General features: G+C 40.6%; 2 protein-coding genes across 7 annotated transcripts in view; one reads left to right on the forward strand and one right to left on the reverse strand.

Moving 5' to 3' along the window:
- LOC137192607 (glycerol-3-phosphate dehydrogenase, mitochondrial-like) overlaps nucleotides 1-18,902 on the forward strand; it is a 124,725-nt gene that overhangs the window by 64,772 nt on the left and 41,051 nt on the right. The gene's annotated exons all lie outside the window — the stretch shown is intronic.
- nr4a2a (nuclear receptor subfamily 4, group A, member 2a) lies at nucleotides 13,382-18,412 on the reverse strand. Of its 2 annotated transcripts, none has more exons than XM_067603430.1 (8): nucleotides 18,242-18,412; nucleotides 17,649-17,750; nucleotides 16,560-17,434; nucleotides 15,962-16,091; nucleotides 15,623-15,762; nucleotides 15,010-15,212; nucleotides 14,649-14,827; nucleotides 13,382-14,526 (listed from the first exon to the last, which is right to left on the reverse strand). In XM_067603430.1, the coding sequence occupies exons 3-8, from the start codon at nucleotides 17,430-17,432 to the stop codon at nucleotides 14,270-14,272; spliced, it is 1,782 nt and encodes a 593-aa protein (XP_067459531.1). In that variant the 5' UTR covers nucleotides 17,433-17,434; nucleotides 17,649-17,750; nucleotides 18,242-18,412; the 3' UTR covers nucleotides 13,382-14,269. The 2 variants fall into 2 exon arrangements, with proteins under 2 accessions (XP_067459531.1, XP_067459530.1); XM_067603429.1 differs by having other exon boundaries at nucleotides 15,623-15,786; nucleotides 18,242-18,409.

Raw genomic sequence — 18,902 nt, forward strand, 5'->3', positions numbered from 1 at the left:
TGATTGTTCTTAACTTTTGACAAGCAGTCTTGTGCATTTTAGATATATTTTTTATATTTGTTTGTTGCATTTAAGACATATGTAATAAGATTTTCAGTGGATTTTTTTTCTTAAGCTACATTTATTGGTATGCTTCAAGGATAAGTAAATTGTAATCAAATTATTTTCAGGTAAAATATAGGCATATGGAATATTTACACAGAAGAAATTTGCATGTGCCTCATGTACAGTATCTTAGAAGTGTCAGGATGAGTGACTTGTTTTCCGTGATAATTTAAAATAAGATTTCTCCACATACAGGAATGTTGCTCTCAGCTGCATATAACATGACAATAGCCATGGAGAATGCACAACTGTTTGGTGAAAAATATGATCACCTGAATGGTGCAGACACCTGACCTTTTCTCAGTCTCCCTTAACATGTCCCTTCCATACAATCAGTTTGAGAGCGCTGCACAAGAAAGGCCAGTCCATTAAGAGAATATGCTAATTTTGCTATCTGCTCCTAATTGATGCCATTTTACCAAGTAAACAAGACTTCTGTCTACAATGGATGTGTTTCTGCCAGTTAAAAGGATATTTCAGATCGGTTTTTCCTGTAATTTTCTCACTGAGAGCTATTGGTGTGCCATTATTGCGAATTATAAGTCTCTCCTTTTAAAGAAAGGTGCTATTCTTGCTGTCTTTTTTTTTCTCCTTCTCCTCCTTAAAGGCCATCCACTATTTTTTGTCAGTCACTGGAGAATTTTCATTCACGTGAAAAGGTGTCAGTGCCTGACTGTTTGAGCATGATGACAGACACGCCATGGAAGTGTGAGTGACTGCCTGACACCATAGAGGTTTGTCAATGATGTCAACGGCACTCTGGCAGCTAACACAGTATTGTCCCAGACACTCTTCAGGACAGCGCCATAATATGGGACGCAGACAGGGCGTGATGTGTTATCTCCACAACCTCTCTCCCATCCTTCAGTCTTTACCACAGGCCATGACTGAAGGTCTATGAGGATCCCAGATGCGCCGAGTTGCCCAGATTCATCTTCCTTGTCAGCCACGTAATGCTGTATGAGCTTGTTCCTCCATTCAAGTAATGCTGATGAATCTGCTGTCCAGACGCCTTTTGCTCCACTTTGTTGAAACGGAGGGATAGACCCATCACAATGTACCTTTGGGTCTGACCATACACAATCATTTCTCCCCTTTTGCAGAATTGTTCTTTAGTAAAGAGGCTAAAGTGTGTGTGTTTGTGTGTGTGTGTGTGTGTGTGTATGAGGAGGGGTGCATGGCTGGGCAGGCAAGGTTGACTGGCACTCAGTGCTAAACTGTCTCTCTGAGGAAAGGGCTGTTTAAAAGGCAGGAGCTGGCAGCGGAGCAGACCTCTCAGCTCCCTGTCTAAATACTGCCTCTGTGTGACTGACAGCAAGGAAACAGCACACTGGCATTCTCCTTTCAGCCACTCAGCCACCCTTTAACAAAAGCTACTGGATTTAACATAAAACTGAGTGTCATCTAATACAGAATTGCTGCCTTCATAGCTCTTTAAATTATTTAACATGACAAGCTGTCCGTTTGTTGTTATTGTTGTGCATGTGATATGACCTTGTGGGTTTTTTAAACATGTTGTCATAACATATGAATTAATATGGATGATTTTAATAAGTGGGGTTTTTTTGACATTATAAAATACTCATCCTTCACATAGTAAAATACAGTATTTTTCTGTTCCCTAATGATACAAGCTTATGAAAACTATTCCTGTGTACTTTTGAATTCCACTCTTTAAAAACAATGCAAGTTTCCATCTTTGATTTATTGTTATTTGTTTAGAGATTGACCTTTCTAAATTCAATTTTTAGATATATAAAATGTTCTTTTCTCATACAAGGGGACAAACAAGAGTCATCAACAGGCAAAAGAAGACATTGTAAATGTTGCAAAAGCTTAATAGCACGAAATTAACAATCTATGTGGTTTTGCTGGATTCAATTAGAGGGATATCTTGCTATTTCATGATGCACTTAGGAATGACAAAGCACAGATATAAGTATTGATTTTTTTGTGCCCATAACCAGATAAACAATATGTATATGTATGTATTTGCAGGGCAAATTGAATCAAAATGCACATATTACATTGAGGGCCCTCGAAGACTGACAGCAATTGAATTTGTCAGTCAAGAATTTAGTTAAAGAGTTAAAGACCTTTGATCCAGCAGTGGGCAAAATGATCCTACCATCCAGAGGAGGAGATATTAATGGCATCTTGCCTTTGTTACTGTTGTCTTGCTTTTTTCATGTGAAATATTTTTTTTTTAAATGCACATTTTCACTCAGTTCTGCAGCATGCATGTCTGTGTCTGTATTTGCTTACTTAGACTAAGGAATGCATGTGCACGGGTGTTTGTGCATGTATGTGTTTGCATCTGTGTGCATGTAAATGTAAATATGCATGTATGTGCCAAAAGAAGAATATCTGTGTGTATGTATTCCTTACGCTGCTATGTGTATGACTGTGTGTGCAACCGTACGCGTGTGTGGATGGGCAAGTGTGAAGGGGATTGTCTCCAAGAGGCAGAGAGGTAGCAAAGAGAACGATAGCAATGTTTGTGGATTAATAACTATTAATTCTCCTTTTGACTGTAATTGATGCTTAAATCTCTGCCCCCCTCCTCCTCTCGGCAGACCTCTTGTCCCCCCGTCAATTCTGTCCTTCTAATAAGGGCATTATTCCAAGGGATTTCATGCATTCTGATAAATCAAATTAGAAGGCCAGTGACTTAGATAGATTGCAGCAAGTAATTAGAGAATCCTCAATGCCACTCATTTACAAGAGTCTTTGTTATCTACCTATCTAGGCGCAGCATGAGGCGGTGTGTGTTAGCATCACTTTTCCCTCTTAAAATTCCTTCCTTATGTCACTGGAGAGACAGATCCCAGACCATATCTTGTCACCCCGGCTAGCACACCGCACAACGGACAGCGCAGTGGGACAGCCATTAATTGGAGCAACTTGGGTTGGTAAGTACCCACGTGTGTGTCAGTGACATGCAAGAACAAGGAGATGGGCTGACACATGGAGACAGGGGACACCCTGGGACGGGCTGCCCCCACCCCTCCACCCCCCCCCCCCCCCACCCCACACCTCCTCACCCACACACACATGCATACTCACACCTCCTCATGCCCCCTCCTTTGCCCCTCGCCCTCTTTCCGTGCCCTCTGGAAACAACACCATGTTCCTGATTCTGAGTCAGTGGTCACTATCCATGTCAGCTGAGCAGCCTTGTCCATGTGCCACAGATGTTGTGTGTGCTCGTGTGTGTGTGCATGTGTGTGCATGTGTGTGTGTGTGTATCTACCTGGAAAATTAATACAGTAAATTGTGATTTCAAAGATGAAATGTGCTGCCCATCTGCGGAGCGCTACAATTTTGTTTTATACCAATAAAAGGCCTTTTATTCCAAATTAAAATGAATCCAAACCAAAAAGAGAAATCACACAATGAAGAACCATCTGTGTACCTTACAATCATTTTACAGTCCAAAGTCATGACAGCTGCACTTCCTCCTCATCTACTGTATCCCCTGTATGGCATTTTTCTTCTTTTCTTTTCCACTTTCCCTGCACCCCTATCCCAAACCTGCTTGGCAGAGTTCACTTTTCTCTTTTAAAAGGATGAATGAAGATAAAAAGCAAAGCAAAATGGAGCACGAGAGGCATCACTTGCTTTGATTCATGATGACTGGGAGTTTGGCGGTTCTCTGCATCCTGCCTGCTTGGCTGCCTGCCTGCTTGCCTGCCCGTCTGCTCCTTCCCGAGCAAGCACTCTAATGGAGAGCTGCAGTCTGCTCGCAGTGACACCGTCAAGCCATCAGGAATGGCTGATTATGGTGCTAAATATTGATCTCTGCCTCACATGTGTCAAAATTCCCCCTACCCTTTAATTAGAATTTCCCCTCCGCGCCATACAGGAACTAACCGAATATATTAAAGGACTTCATGAGGAGGAGGGGAGTGCAGCTAGCGGGGCATAATTGTGACCTCTTGTCTTGCCTCTTCCCTCCTGAGTTTTGAGATGACTCCCAACTGTCTGTCTAATGCTCCCGGCCTTTGTGATAATAAGACTTATTTTCCTCATCTTATCACAGGATGATCAGCTTGCTCTCCTGCTCTCCGTTCCTCACTTTCCTGTCTTGTCTCTTCTTTTACCTTTCCTCCCACCCGCATCACCTTATTCTGGTATTCTGTCCAGCTGATGGGTTTTTTTTTTCTTATAAAAGAGGCTTTATGTTTAGATGGAGTAAACAGTGAAAAACGATTTTGTCCTCTTACTTCTATGTATATCTTCACTGTATTGGATGTCTATCTTTATATATACAACTTACAATGATACTGTGGACATTACATTCCTTTATTAGACACTGACAGAAGAGAGATGATAGGAAATGAGGAGAAGAGAGACGGGTAACAAAGGTCCTCTGCCAGATTCGATCTGGAGACATTGCAGTTCACTGTCTTAACCTCTAAGCCACAGAGGCGCCCCGAGAGTCTGAGATTTAAGTTTATTTTTCCTGGCAGGTCACAACATTACACCCCAAAATCATAAAATTGCCCCTAAAGGAAAGCCAACATACTCATAGTTCCACGGTACGGCAGTGGTCATGTCCCATAAGTGCAAAGAAAAAAGAAACATTAAATCTATTAACGCTTCAGTTTGGGACTATACCTGTCAGGTGTTTGAAAGCACTCTATGTGTCATTAAACTTTTACTGTACTGAATTATCTGATCATTAGATTTTTGAAATATTATTTATGTTTCTCCTCTGGGTATATTATATACTTGTACTGTTTAATATTAAATCTATTTTTCTCAGTCTGTTCTGCTTACATGTCATGCCACCTTCTTTTTCAACGATTCCCTCTGTCCTCCTTCCACATCTCCAGCTCTTAATCCACCTTTTCCTTCTTTTCCCAGCCTGTCTTTCTCTCTCTCTCTCTCTCTCTCTCTCTCTCTCTCTCTCTCTCTGTCTCTCTCTCTCTCTCTCTCTCTCTCTCTCTCTCTCTCCTATCCTTTGGTTAGGAGGCACCGGTGGTTATTATAGGACGCTGGAAGGCTTGCCGGCAGTAGCATTCTGGTGAGAGTCAAGTGCCACAAGGTTCCTTTTTCTATTTGTTTGTTTCATGCTACACTGCACCAGCCACTGACCTGTGGTAGCCATGTCATGCAAGAGGGAGGCAGGTTCATCCAATCAAAGAACGGCTGAAAATTAACAGTGATCTTTCCATTCCTGAAGAGGGACTCTGGCAAAAGGCAATTTCATGACCCTAGTGTGAATTTAGAAAAAAAATTTCTATACTTTTTGTTAATTGTGACATATCTTCTCATCACTTTACATTTGGATTATTTAAATTCTCTTTTATTTTAGACCAAAAGGATCAGGTTTATGTCACAAATGTTTTTACTCGAAACATAATTTTCAAGAATTCTACATCCAAATCAAGCACAGATATCTTGATTAAAAAAAACAAAAGATTTGGGGGTTTTTTTCTCAATGAATTCAATCTGATCCCCTGCAATTCAATACATGCAATATTCATAGTTGATCCATTGACTGCTATTCAAGCGGGAACTATTTGAAGAGGGAAAGTTCATGTGCATTTTTGATGGATTGTGCATGTCTTCCCCTACTCTATATGGATAGAGAGCTTGTTTGAAGGTCAGTGATTCTCTTCAGTCAGTCTTCCCTCCACACTCCTTTTTGGGGGAAGAATATCTACAGTCTTCACTCCATATTTTTCAAGTGCTTCTAGGATGACTAGGTTGGATGACCTTGAATCCTCGTGGAGATGAATCTCTTTGAGCTTCCCCCTTTCTCCTTTTCTCAGGGAACTCTGACATGAAGGAAGACGACGACCTTCTCCCGTCGGGTTTTCATTGAAAATACCCACTTTTCCCAGCTCCCAACCTTTTCATGTCTTTGATATGTTATGTGTTTTTTCCACTGTATGCATGTTCAAGTACATCTCCTTTAACATACATCAATACCGACATTGCATTTGATTTATTCTTCTTTCCTCTTTCCTCTTAACCACATTCACAACTTAATATACTTAATTATGGTTGACAACCTATTCATTTTCACTGGCCTCTAATTTTATCCTTCAATTCCTTCATGTGCATTAAGGAACTGGGTTAATACTTAGAAATTTGGTACATTTCTGTGTGTGCGTGCCGTTTGTATTAGCATGCAGGAACAAGAGGTTGAACAGGGGTCGAGTGGATCTTGAGAGCTGGCAGGTGCATTATTGCAGCAGGCTCTGCCTAGCTTGACATGTGTGTGTTCCTAATCTCCTAGTGATATGACAAAGCTGTGTAGGAGCCTGGGCTGGATCTCTTCTGTCTGTTGTGACACACACACATACACCACAACCCCCCCCCCCCACCCCCCCACCCCCCTTTTCCCTTTTGTCCAACACATACACACACAGACACGCATCACATTCCCCTCTTGACCCTTCAGGAATCCACCACTCCATCTACTTGCACCTTCTCACGGTAGATGTATACTTTGTAAAACCATCACTACATGCATCTATTTGTGTTGTGTCTGTATGTGTTCATGCGCACAACAATTCATGCATACACTAGCATCAAACAAGAGCAGAGGCCTGAGACGCCCTGTAGATAAAGACAACAGTGTGAGTGAATTTCAGGCTTGTTTACCTCCGGTCTGTCAATGCAAAGTGGTGAAACTGTTGTTGTCGTCGAAGCGTTTGACCTAAACTGGTTTGAAAAATCACATTAAAGCGAGCTCTTTCATTTCCTTCTCTAAAGTTGATTTGATCTCTACTGAGAATCAGCTGCTTGGAAGCAAACAGACGCTGAGGGGAGGACTTTGTAGCTGAACATTTCCCAAGTCTGCTTGTTTAATCTAGAGGTGACACAACAGAGGTCTCGGGCTTGGTGCTCGTAATAACTAATTTTCTGGTTGAATTGTCAAAAAATCCCTCAATAGATGTAGCCGTTTGTCTAAACAAAGCACATAACCTCTGTTGTAACTATTCTTTTCAATGAACGAGCAGTTTATTGAAAAAAAAATTTCTTTAATGTTTAAGAGACTTTGTGCCTGCGTTTGAATTCAGTTTGCTTCAATTCATCAAGATTAAATGCTTTGTTTTAAAAGACAGATTAACTAACACTGAGAAGATGATAGAAGACCACACACACACACACACACATACAAGATTTGACTCAAAGACATGAACAAATTACATGTGCATGGGTGTGTTTAATATGTTTCACTTCACATGGAGCAGCGGCACAAACCATAACACAGGATGAGGGCATATTCTTGCGGGAACTGAGCCAGTGCATCTGATCATGTTGACATTTTACACACTGACATCAGACGGAGGGATAGTTTGTGTCCCTGCGTTCAGTCACATTGTCACAGTGTAAGGTGTAAATGGGGAATGATGAGCGGCATTTTTGGACATTTTTGTTAAAAAAATGTAACAATATTACAAAATCAAATCTAACAATGAATTTATGTGTATGTCGGGCTGATGGGGTGAAATTACGAAGATGAGATTCTTGGATGAGCATTATTGGTGATACCCTACATGCGTCATCAAAATCAGATTCTTCTCTCGTGTGTTTTTACAGTTTTCTCCTCGGTCTCCTCCAGCCTCGCCCCAGAGACCTAATGCATCATTTGAGGCTCATACAATTCACTGCTTCCCAAGCCACTGGCTCCAACCAGCCTGATGGAGGCATTTTTCGCCACTTAGAAACACGCACTGTGTGTCCGATCCCTTCCTCCTTAATATGTCCTCTATTACCATCAGGCATTTATGCCTGTTTTTTCTACTTCAGTAACCACTGAGCACCGGCTTCATTAAAACTAATTGAATCGGAAACATGTCTGCCCGAGGAAACATTAACCCTTTCTATAAAGGAAATTTCCGATTTCATTTTGTCAATAAGGTCAAAGGACTGAGCCCATGTGTTCAATACAGATACATGCTGTACCCATAAACTTAAACTGTATAAGACTATTTAATTTCAATGTGTGTACAGTATATCAGCATTGGATGTATTATCCAGGCTCTTATATTTCTGGTGATTATATGATCATTTGTAAAAAAATCACCCTTCTTTTCTTCTCCAAATCTATAGTTTCCTGCAGAAATCTGAGGAAACCACACTCCAACATAATGTCCTGTCAATTTCATTGCATTATTAATTCTTGTGGTTAGCATAATTGAGTCTTGGTACAAGCATTGCATTAATGGATTTTACTGACCACACTTGAAACAATAATTTGATGGCATCCGTCAGAAATCAATGCGCAATAACAGAGCATACACAGCTGTTTAATCTGAAGTAAATATTTATGAGTGATCTGACTAGGCATCAAGTTCAGTCAATCTTCTTTGAAAGGATCTGTGCAAATGATTAACCTCATTTTACTGGTGCTGTCTGGGCTGGTAATGGCCATTAGAGCTAAGAAGGAGTGAGGCCTTTGATTTTTGGCTCCTCATCATTCACAGCTTGTCGCATCCCTTCATCCTTCATACATGGCTGCTGAATTGATTGTCTGTTTAGTCCTATGAATGATAAAGCTGCTCTGGGCCACAGGCTGAGAGGGACAGACACGGCTCACTTCCATCTATATGCAAGGTGGATTTCTTTTCCTGCCTCGCCACTTGGAAATCAGCTTTTTGCATTATTTATTGGACAATCATCAGCATTTCAATATGGTAAATCAAATAGTCACAGTAATATAACTATAGACAGTCGTATCCAAAGGGCCATCATTCAGCTCATTATTCATTTATTTTGTTTAGAGCTATAGTCGGCAGGACTCATGAGATTCATAAGTTGTGTAATCAACATGTTTAACTGCGGGCTCTGGGAGCAGTGTGCTTCACTGGCTGAACAGAAGGAAAGGTAACATGAAAGGAAGTGATGCTACGGTTTGCTGAAGACTGTAGATTAAATGCATTGAATGAATGATAAGTAGCAGAATTATTGACAAGTGGTAAATGACCAAGGACCTCTGAAGAGACAAGAGAAAAGTAACCTGGATGGTAAATAGCAACATAAAAAGCAGAGTGCGCTCACCTATTGAAAAAGTCAGATGAGTTATTTAAAGTTATAATCCATAAGATTTCAGTCCCAGTTGATTTGGCGTAGTTACCATGGTAACAGCATGATTGGTTTAATACAGCAAACACTCCTTGAGCAGCTACTTTGTCAGAAATACAACAGTAGAACAGCTGGTGTGCCTGTTTACAGTGCAGCCAAACAAACTCACGTAGTTTTCAAGTCAGTCAATAATATTTGCAACCGCGATCTGATTTCATGCTGCACACGGCACAAGTCGTTTTTTAGAAGGCGATGGTTCACTTGCTGAGGAGTTTGAGGTGTGTACTCTGTCACCTGCGACTTCTCATATAACAGCTCACTGGGGCTGCATTACTCCTTTGCAAAAAAAAAACAACAAAAAAATGAAAATTATTGTTTGTTTGCTTTGTAGGCACATTTTTGATGAACAGTTCCAGTTTTCGCTAACCTCTGTGACAAATACATTGTTTTTCCTGTGATTGCTTCACCCAGTGTTTCGCCAGTTGAGTGCTTTTAACGTGAACTAGCAGCAGTAGGAAAAGTTGGGTTTGCATTAGCGGTAACTTAATACAGCTGTGGTTCAGCTGTAGGAGCTCGAGAAACAGTAAACAATGAGGCTGAAACGATTAGATAAAATTAAAAACAGTAATGCTGGATCACATGCATATGCACATGCGCATCATTTCCTGTGAATCCGTCTTGAATCCATTGCGAGAATGGCAGACTCTGTCACTAACAATTAAAACTAATATATAGAGAGGTAATAACAGAATTAAAACATATTGAATGGCTGTTGCTAAGAAAATGCTGACCATAAATAGTATAAAAATGAGGTTTGATTTAATGAAAATCTTAAGGATCATAACTTAAAATAATTTTCATTTGAAACAAAGTCAAGCAATAAAGAGCATGTTTTAGTCATAAAGCTGTGCGTCCTATATATTACAGGTCTTGCTGACAAGCTCTCTAATTCTCTGTGCCTCAAAATAACTTTTCCTACCACTCATAAAATGTAAAGGAAGATAATACATTATTATAGTCGCTGTAATTTACTCTAGGCTTACTGTTATCTAAATCACAGAAAATAACATTTTGTGTCTGAAACTCATCTTCTATATACTATAGAGAACAGATACAGTGTATATATTTTCATCAACAGACAGTATGTGAGCATTTAGTTTTTCACAATGTAGCATAGAAGCTTTGTAGCATGTATATTTTGCATAATTCTCCCACTGACTGCATCTTTGCTGCTGTGGCAGAGAGAATAACAAATTTCTACTTCATCCAAATGGAAGTCAAGCAGCAGTTGGAGCAGCTGTGAGGTTTCCCCTTCAGATTTTGACCAAGTTCTCATGTAGTGCAAAGGTGAAAGGTCAAGTGTCATCCCTCCACAGGGATCAAATGAATCAGAGGTCTGGCCTCCCAGCATGATAATTCATACATTAGACTTCTACACTAAACCTGTAAGTCGCACCCAATGAGAAGAGTCGACAAAATTACACATTTCAGTCAAAATAAAGTAGATCCTTGCTCAGTTTAGTTGTTGGGGAACGGCTCCTGACATTTATGTTTATGTTAATGGTCAGTTCAGTCATCCTGCTGCAGTCACAGTCACCACACTGACATACCTACAGAAGAGCTGCATCACTCCTCTCCTCAAATCCACCAAGCTCCACACATGTGAATCTGTCAAATTGCATCACAGAACCAGACAAAAGTGTAGCTTTGTGCAGCAGTGCATGCAACATAATCCGTGATCGTCACAGTGCATGTGTGCATGTGTGTGGTAGCATCTAATCTTTTGTAGTGTAAATGTGAAGCAGCAGAAGCTGGAACACAATCTTATAATTTGATGCCTTTTCTCACTTTGTCTACAGGCACTTAGCAGTAGGCTCTGTTCTTGGACGACGGCCACTTTCACCTGCTGGCTTTGGTTTCAGCACTTTGTTCTCTGAGCAGGAGCTTGAAGACAGGGCTGAACAACGGCAACGTTATTTCTTTACTATATTCTAGCTCTACTTATACTGACACAACCATGTCTAACCCTCCACTAATGCCAAGTACGGGGAGGAAATTAAGTAATAGGATCTTAATGAATTTAGACTCAAAGTCCTTTATCATATATAATCATGCACAAACACTGACAGAAGTATTAGCTTCATATGTCATGTTTTATTGTGTTGAGATAGACATATTTAAAACCTAACTGTACTTTGAGTCAATAGAGGGAACTTGTGACATTGTAATGCACCATTTCAACAGATCTGCTAAATGTCAGCAAACTGGTTCTGAATGTAATCCCAATTTGCCTTGGAATTAGCACTTTACAGTGACGATCTAATTATTTAGACAATTTATTGCCTGCTGCTAATATCTCGCAAAATAGGCTGTTCCCTTCATCTTGATCATGTGATAAATGTGGAATCAGTGTGGATAAGTCCCAGACATGCCTCAGAGCCAGGCGTCACTTCTCTCTTCTGACAGACTAAAGTAAAGGGTTTGTGACAGCGGCGCTGCTTCAGTGCAGTTTTATATACATTTCTTAACGACTTCCATTTCTGCAATTACAGCTTACAACATGCAGATGTGATGCGCAGCAGCATCTCAGAGAGGTTTGAGTTGCGGTTGTATGAGGGGAAATCGGTAAATAGGATTAAAAGATACACACTAGGACTTTTTTTTTACCTGCTGTAATCTGTGTGATTTAATTGTCGGTAAAGTCAGAGGCAGAAACTGCAGGTAATCAGAATATCACATCAGCGCGGAGCTGGACTCATCGGGGGTTTGCGGGAGTTTGACGGTAATAACAGACGTACTATTAAAATACAATAAACCAAACGATAGGCTACCCATTAGCAACTTATTAAACTCCGCAGTCTTTCCACCAAAAAACTTAAACCGCAGAGAAAAGGAAGGAGGCCTATCTTTCTTGTACACTGACAATTCAAATTACACAGACAGGAGCTGCGCTGTGACGCACGACACAAAGCTGTGCGCGGCCAGGTTTCACATTCACCTGCACACTCAATGTGTTTTGTTCTTCTCTGTATCAGCAGGTTGCAGATAGTCGGCCTTTTATGATCGGAAAACTCACTTTAAGATAGTTTGTTTCTTGTCTGACATGTCGGCAGTAAGATAAGATAATAAAATGAAGCCAAATGAGATTTAAAGTAGCGTAGAAATGATTTCTTAAACAAACGGGGCTGATATAAAAGTGGGCATCATATTTTCATCCTTTGCAACAAGTTAAGTCTGTTCAGAAAGGCGACTATAAACTTTAATTTGCATCAACTTTCGCGGCAGCAAAGAGCATTCAGTGAAATAGACTGAATCCTTCTTTCAAATGGTTGTTTAAATTTCTATTTTATGTTGGATCCAAACGAAGAGCAGCGACTCGTGATTTAATTCCTTTGTCAAATAAGATGAAAATGGCTTTTAATAGACTGTGATGGGTTAATTAAGGAGTCTTCTTTTACATTCCTCAAATATTAGAAATATAGACAAGCATGCAGGAGAAAACTTAAGGTTTTCCTAAAATTAGATGTGAGTTAAAATGTAATTTTGACTGAAAGGTTTGCTTAATACAGGCGTAAATTAAACGGATGAAATTGTAATAAATAATATGTGCATTTAGAAAGAAACATTTTTTGTCTAAACAAAATAGAGAATTGAAAACTTCAAATAAAATGAGAAGGCCCATCTCATACATCCATCCTTTTTTTAAAACATAATCTCATATTTAGGTGTAGTAAAAGAAAAACTATAATTATTATGCTTAAAATATTTGTTTTAAACAGGCCTGTAAGCGCTGATCACATCTCTCAAGTTTCAAGTTTGAAATAAAATTCTCTTTCCTGTTGTAAAATATCTTATTTGGCTCAGAATTTGAAGAATGAATTAATTTCAGAGAAACTATTTAGCAAAGAATTTGATTTAAAAGTTTTATTTGTAAACATTAAATATTTCTTTCTCTCTAAAGTTTTTTTTTTTTTTTAATTGCGGCACCAAACGCGTTACAGAAGTTGTACGTACATCATGATGTCAAAGATGTGGGCCTATCACACACTCATGAACCTCTGATATAAGATGGAGTTGTTGTTTTCTTTTTTCCATTTCCAACCGTGTCAAATCATATAGCTACCTAGACGTTTATAAGACATGAAACATAGACAACGTGCTCAGCATGAACTTGGATGGTTTGAAATCGTTTAAATTGCACCATGCTTAGTGTAGCTCTTGGCAATAGAAATAATAAATATATAGAAACGTTTATATTCAACAGCAACAATACTTACAGCACATACAAACAAGGAATGTCTGACAGTTTTACAAACACCATGGGTCCCTCATTTTCTATACAGATGAGATATTTTTCCACATATGCGTCAAAAGGAGTGCCATAACTACGAATCTGTATCAAATCTAGCAGACTACATAGTGTCCGGTATATATTATATATAGACATCACCTCAGCAAGTGCCTATAAAAGAAAACAAAAAAGGGAAACCAAAAACAAACAAAAAAAACAACCTGGAACATGCGTTGTCTTTTCTGGATACTTGTGGGATCCTGTCAGAAACACATAGGCACGAGTCAGAAAAGAAAAAAAAAACAAAACAAAATTAAATCTTTTCATTATAACAAACTTTGTACACATGTTATAAACCGATGCATTGGAGGCATCACATAATCTATCATAATATACAGTGTGTGTGCGCGTGTGTCCATATATATAAATGGAATATATTACATCTGAGTATGCTGAATCAGTAGAGCCGATGTTAAATAAACAGGAATTGCAAGACCGGATTAACTTTGTTGACAATTTGTCCACTGGAGAGAAATTCCCCGTCATGATTCACTCGTTTGGCACAAAAAAAAAAAAAAAAAAAAAAAACATTTTCAAGGGATTAAAAGGCCTACACAGCAATCAAACTCTCTGTCTCTTCCTCCTGTTAGTCTTTTTTTTCTTTTTCTTTTTTTTTTTCTTGGATGAATCCTTACTCATAATATGGTACGGTTGTTCTATTAGCCTACGGAGCTTGCAAATATTCAGAAATAATAATGTTAAAAATCTCTCAAGTCTGACCCAAGCAGTCTTTTGAAAGTTCTTTGAGGTCTCGCCATCGAGTCAGACTCAGAAAGGTAGGGTGTCGAGGAAAAGTTTGTCAATTATTGCTGGCGGAGGGACTAGATCTTCTAGTTTTAAGTAAAAGATACGCTGCAGACCTTGGGTACATAGTGTGCGGAGTTCAGGGAGCTTTCCCAAGAGTTTTGACAAGTAGTTTGGACGATTCAATCCACCGCCATTGAACGTCACTTGATCTTTGAGGCAGTTGACTATCTTGTTTTGAAGATCCTCGACTCTCTTGGGTTCCTTAAGCCCGTGTCGCTCTGAAATAGAAACACACCAAGAAAAAAAAATGAGTCGGAGAATTTATAAATTAAGATTTTTACACGCGTTATAAAGCAGGCAGAGCTATAAAGAGGTAAAGGAGCTGCCGCCTTTTACGCACCTGTTACCATGGCCAGCGCTGCGATGCAGGAGAAAGCTGAGATGTCTATGTTCATGCTCTGCAAGTTGGAAGAAAACTCCACGATCGAGTCCACCCACTCTCCAAATCCACGGACGCACTGTAGCCTGTGTAACACCACTCCATTACAAAAAATAAGTTTGCCTTCCACCGGGTTGGACCTGCAATTAATAACAAAAATCCCATTAATTACGCTTGGCAATAAACGCGAATTTAAGAGCCTTCTAATTATTGGGCAGCTAATAAAACCAAACAAAGCAATGAAGCTTGAAGGAGGAGGGGGGAGGTGGGCTGGTGATTATCTAAAGCCTAGATTGTTTTATTTAGTAATTACGCAGCTCACCTGTACGCCAGCCGCAGGACAAAAAGTTCAAGGAAGGCTGATTCGAAGAGGAGATCCTGATCTTGCTTCGGTAGATCAGAAAAGCCAGGGATCTTCTCCGCCCAGCCCCGGATGATCTCCATGGAGCCCGTCAGGAGATCATAGAACTGCTGAATGTGCTGAGTGTTGTCTCCAGTCATTTGGTAGTCAGGGTTAGCCTGGAACTGGAATTTAATTTAAACAGCGCCTTAATGAGGTCCTTTAAAATATATAATCCGTGAAATTGCAAATGCCCATTTCCAAGAGAGTGAGGGTGCTTTTTTACTATTAAAATTCATGCCTGCCTTTTATTAAGTTCTCTATTTCAACGCAATTTACTTAGAAAAAAAATATGCTGCATTAAAAGTCTTGACAGAGTTAAGAAATCAACCATGTAGGCCTTTTAGAGGAAACTTTCAAGGTAATACGTTGTTATCTATAAGTAGAACTAATTTAAAAAGGCCGTCAATCTTGTTGTTCCTTCTGTTTTCACCCAAGAGTAATAGCTGCTGTCTGCTGACTTTTTTACTTTTTAAGTGTTGTGTGTGTGTGTGTGTGTTTTATTTCTTGTATCGTTGTAGCCTGCTTTACTTACCCTGGAGTAGTCCAAAGCTGACATGGAGGGGTTGGAGTCCACATGGGCCCTAACAAGCGCGCTTATGAGGCTCACCGGTGGCGACGGAGGGGAGGGCTCTTGGGGGCTTTTAGGTTTGGATGGCAGGCGTCCTCTTCGACCTTTCAAATTATCCGTTCGGACAACTGCGTTAGGAAAAATATTCGACATACATAAGACATTAATATGCACTTTTGTTGTCGTGCGTAAATGCTTAATTAGGATTAAAGTAACCCAACACTGTATTATGCACACGGGTTTCTCAGTGTGGGTAATATAAACTACTGATCTAAAATGATTGAATGCATGGCCTAAACATACCTTCTCTCACCATTCCGACGACAAGGCACTTCTGGAAACGGCAGAACTGGCAACGATTTCTCCGGCGTTTGTCAACAGGACAGTTTTTATTTGCTAAACACACGTATTTTGCATTTTTCTGGACGGTGCGCTGGAAAGAAAGAAAAAACATAAAGTCACTCTGTGGGCCTATTTTCTAAGACTGTGTAACATGCAGAACACGGACTGTGGAAAGCTGCACAACTGATACCAACATGAGAAAGATGAAAAGAAGATAAGGATATAATATCTGCCTCATCTCCTGTTTGGGACTGTGTTGTATGAGACCAACAAGAGGGAGTAGACCCTCAGCAAATACACATTCATGGCCATTCATATTTTACTTACACTTTAAGAGCAGCTACGTGTCGATAGATGTGATAGTCATATAAAGTTTTTTTTACGCACGCAATTTAAGCTGTTTGATTATATTTAGTGCAGCCCGCAATGAAACTGTGACTCTATGAAATGTTTAAGCTGTGTTGTTATTATTATTTAAGCTGTATAATAAGGACCACACAGCACATCTTTCATGTAATAACAGTCATACTGATTCATCATCGCTGTCAAGTCAGCCCACCTTGAAAAATCCTTTGCAGCCCTCGCAGGTTCTCACTCCATAATGCTGGCAGGCTGCGTTGTCCCCACATACCGCACACAGACCCTCGTTTGACGGAGATCCTCGGGACGGGGGCGATGGCACTTGGCTGTCCACCAGCTGGTGCCCGTGGCCGAGCTGCAGGGAGTGAGGAAAGGCCAGACCAGCCTGTTTCCTTATGGCGCTGGGAACCGCGAAGCTCTGGCCGTCCAGGCCGCGGTGCGCGCCCGGGTTATCGTGGCTCATGGAGACGTGCAGCGGCCCGTCGAACCGCATCTGACAGCTGGAAACAGGAGTACCGGGCGGGGACTGCTTGAAGGAGAAGAGCGAAAGCCTGGACACCGGATTCTTGCGCTGGTCCATCATATGAGACGTTGCCGCAACATAGTTCTGGTGAAAACTGTGGAGGGAGCCAGGGTCCTCCCACATGTGATTAGGTTGAACCTGGAAGTTTGGTGTACTCGGGGCATGAGGAGAGGAGGGTTTGAAGTACATAGTGGGCCCAGAGTGAGCCATCATTTCTTCTGACTGAGGTGGCAGGTGGCTCTGCTGGTGGTAGTTGTGCATCTGGACGTCCTCCACCTTGATAGAGGACTGCTCTCCAGAGTGGGGCATCTGATACAGACAGGGCGGTTTAACGTCGTAACCGGTGCTATAGTTGTCCATGAATGTACTGAAACTTGGGAGAGAAGTGGTGGCTGTGATCTCAGTGTTGGTCAAGTCCATGCTAAACTTAACAAACTCGGGTGTTAAGAAGTCGCAGCTGTATTCTCCTGCGGTGTGGTAGCTGTAGCTCTGGGAGGCAGGACTGGCTCCTTGGGGTGATGATCCATACTGAGCCTGAACGCAGGGCATGGCTGAAAACCAGAGAGACAAAAAACAGATGAGAATTTCTCAAATAAATGTTCACATTGTGGAAAAAAAGGTTTCATACTTCATTCAATATAATCTACTTTTACTTTTTCCTTTTACTCAATGTGTGCTTTACATCAGTGAGCATTTACAGAGTACAATAACACAAAACAATATTAAATCATCATTTAGTATTTGTAAATAATTCCCATATTTTACCTCAAGTCTTCTGACAGTTTTTCGGTGACACTTGAAATGAGAAACGTCAGGAGTCGTTTGGGCGTTCGGGTTCAAGAAGGCGGCTCTGTTCTGGATCTTCCCCTAATAAAACACATAACTTTGACATTTGCTACTTCATAAAATAAAACAATATCTAAAAAATGAACACGAGATTTCACATAAAGCCAGAATCAACGTGCACAATTGCGCACAAACTGTAACCAATTTCTACTTGCGCGCATCATTTTGCATAATCTCATAAAAATGTTTAATTGGTACCGACAGAATCTTTACATATAGGCCTATAAATCAAACATAAGTCGTCTTTTTATTTTGTTCTTATTAAATGTGAGGTTGCTCGGCATGAACAGACCAACTTCGCGCGTTTGACATCAGTGACAACTTGTCTAGGAAGCAGAAAGTTGAAAATCCTCGTGAAAATCAGAGTCACACACACGGACATGAACAGGCTCAGCCAGACTCACTTCTGTGTAATTTCAGTTTAAACAGTGGAGGAAGAAAAAAAAAAAAGATTTAAATGTCTCGGAGGAGGCGGCGCAAGTAAAGCGCAGACGGAGATGAGTGAATCTTACCTCTTTCACATCAGGATCGTGGTTTTCAATCCATGCGATAAGCATGTAAGGGGTATTCATCAATTTCGGTAAAAGCTCCAAATCATGAGCGTCGGTACCCAACAACGCCAGGCAGGCAAACCGTGTGACTCCCGCGCACCGATAGCGACACAAGCTTCGACTACCCAGTCTGGCCAATGTGGCTTTGTTTATGTGAGCTCTGGATACCGTGGCCCACGTGTTTCACAGCGCGACGTCATCGGCGTCGACACAGACATGGACCAATCCGCTTGGGAACTTTCTCAAGCCCCAATTTTTCTGGTGAGTATGTTTGTCTTGTGGTATGTGTTCTATGTTGCTTCCCACATGGACATTAGCAGAGATGTAGTGGAGGGTAAACCCACCTAAACTCCGTTCAGACACCTTTCTGTTTGCGCAAGACTTAAGCCAGGCTTGTTTTTGGCTGACATTAATCTCTGTGCTATGTGAAGTCATTGTATTTATCACAGGTCTGCAAAGTAAATGATGCAGGTTATGAAGATCTCTTAGGTTGTTGTTTTTTTTTTTCTTCAGGTCATGTTGTAGCCACGTTTGTTTTCTCCAATATGAGTAGACAGCACTATCATTGACTGTAAATGCAGATAATCCATTGAATATCACACATTTCTCTGATACAACAAAA

Source organism: Thunnus thynnus, chromosome 11 (genome assembly GCF_963924715.1).
Source record: "Thunnus thynnus chromosome 11, fThuThy2.1, whole genome shotgun sequence".
NCBI lineage: Eukaryota > Metazoa > Chordata > Actinopteri > Scombriformes > Scombridae > Thunnus > Thunnus thynnus.

Excerpts from the sequence above, each read along its gene's own strand:
- nr4a2a (XM_067603429.1), bottom strand. The coding sequence starts at position 17,432 with ATGCCCTGCGTTCAGGCTCAGTATGGATCATCACCCCAAGGAGCCAGT. Across the intron at positions 15,787-15,961 it reads CGTCGGAATGGTGAGAGAAG|TTGTCCGAACGGATAATTTG; the intron begins GTATGTTTAGGC and ends TTCCTAACGCAG. Across the intron at positions 14,828-15,009 it reads GTCCTGCGGCTGGCGTACAG|GTCCAACCCGGTGGAAGGCA; the intron begins GTGAGCTGCGTA and ends TATTAATTGCAG.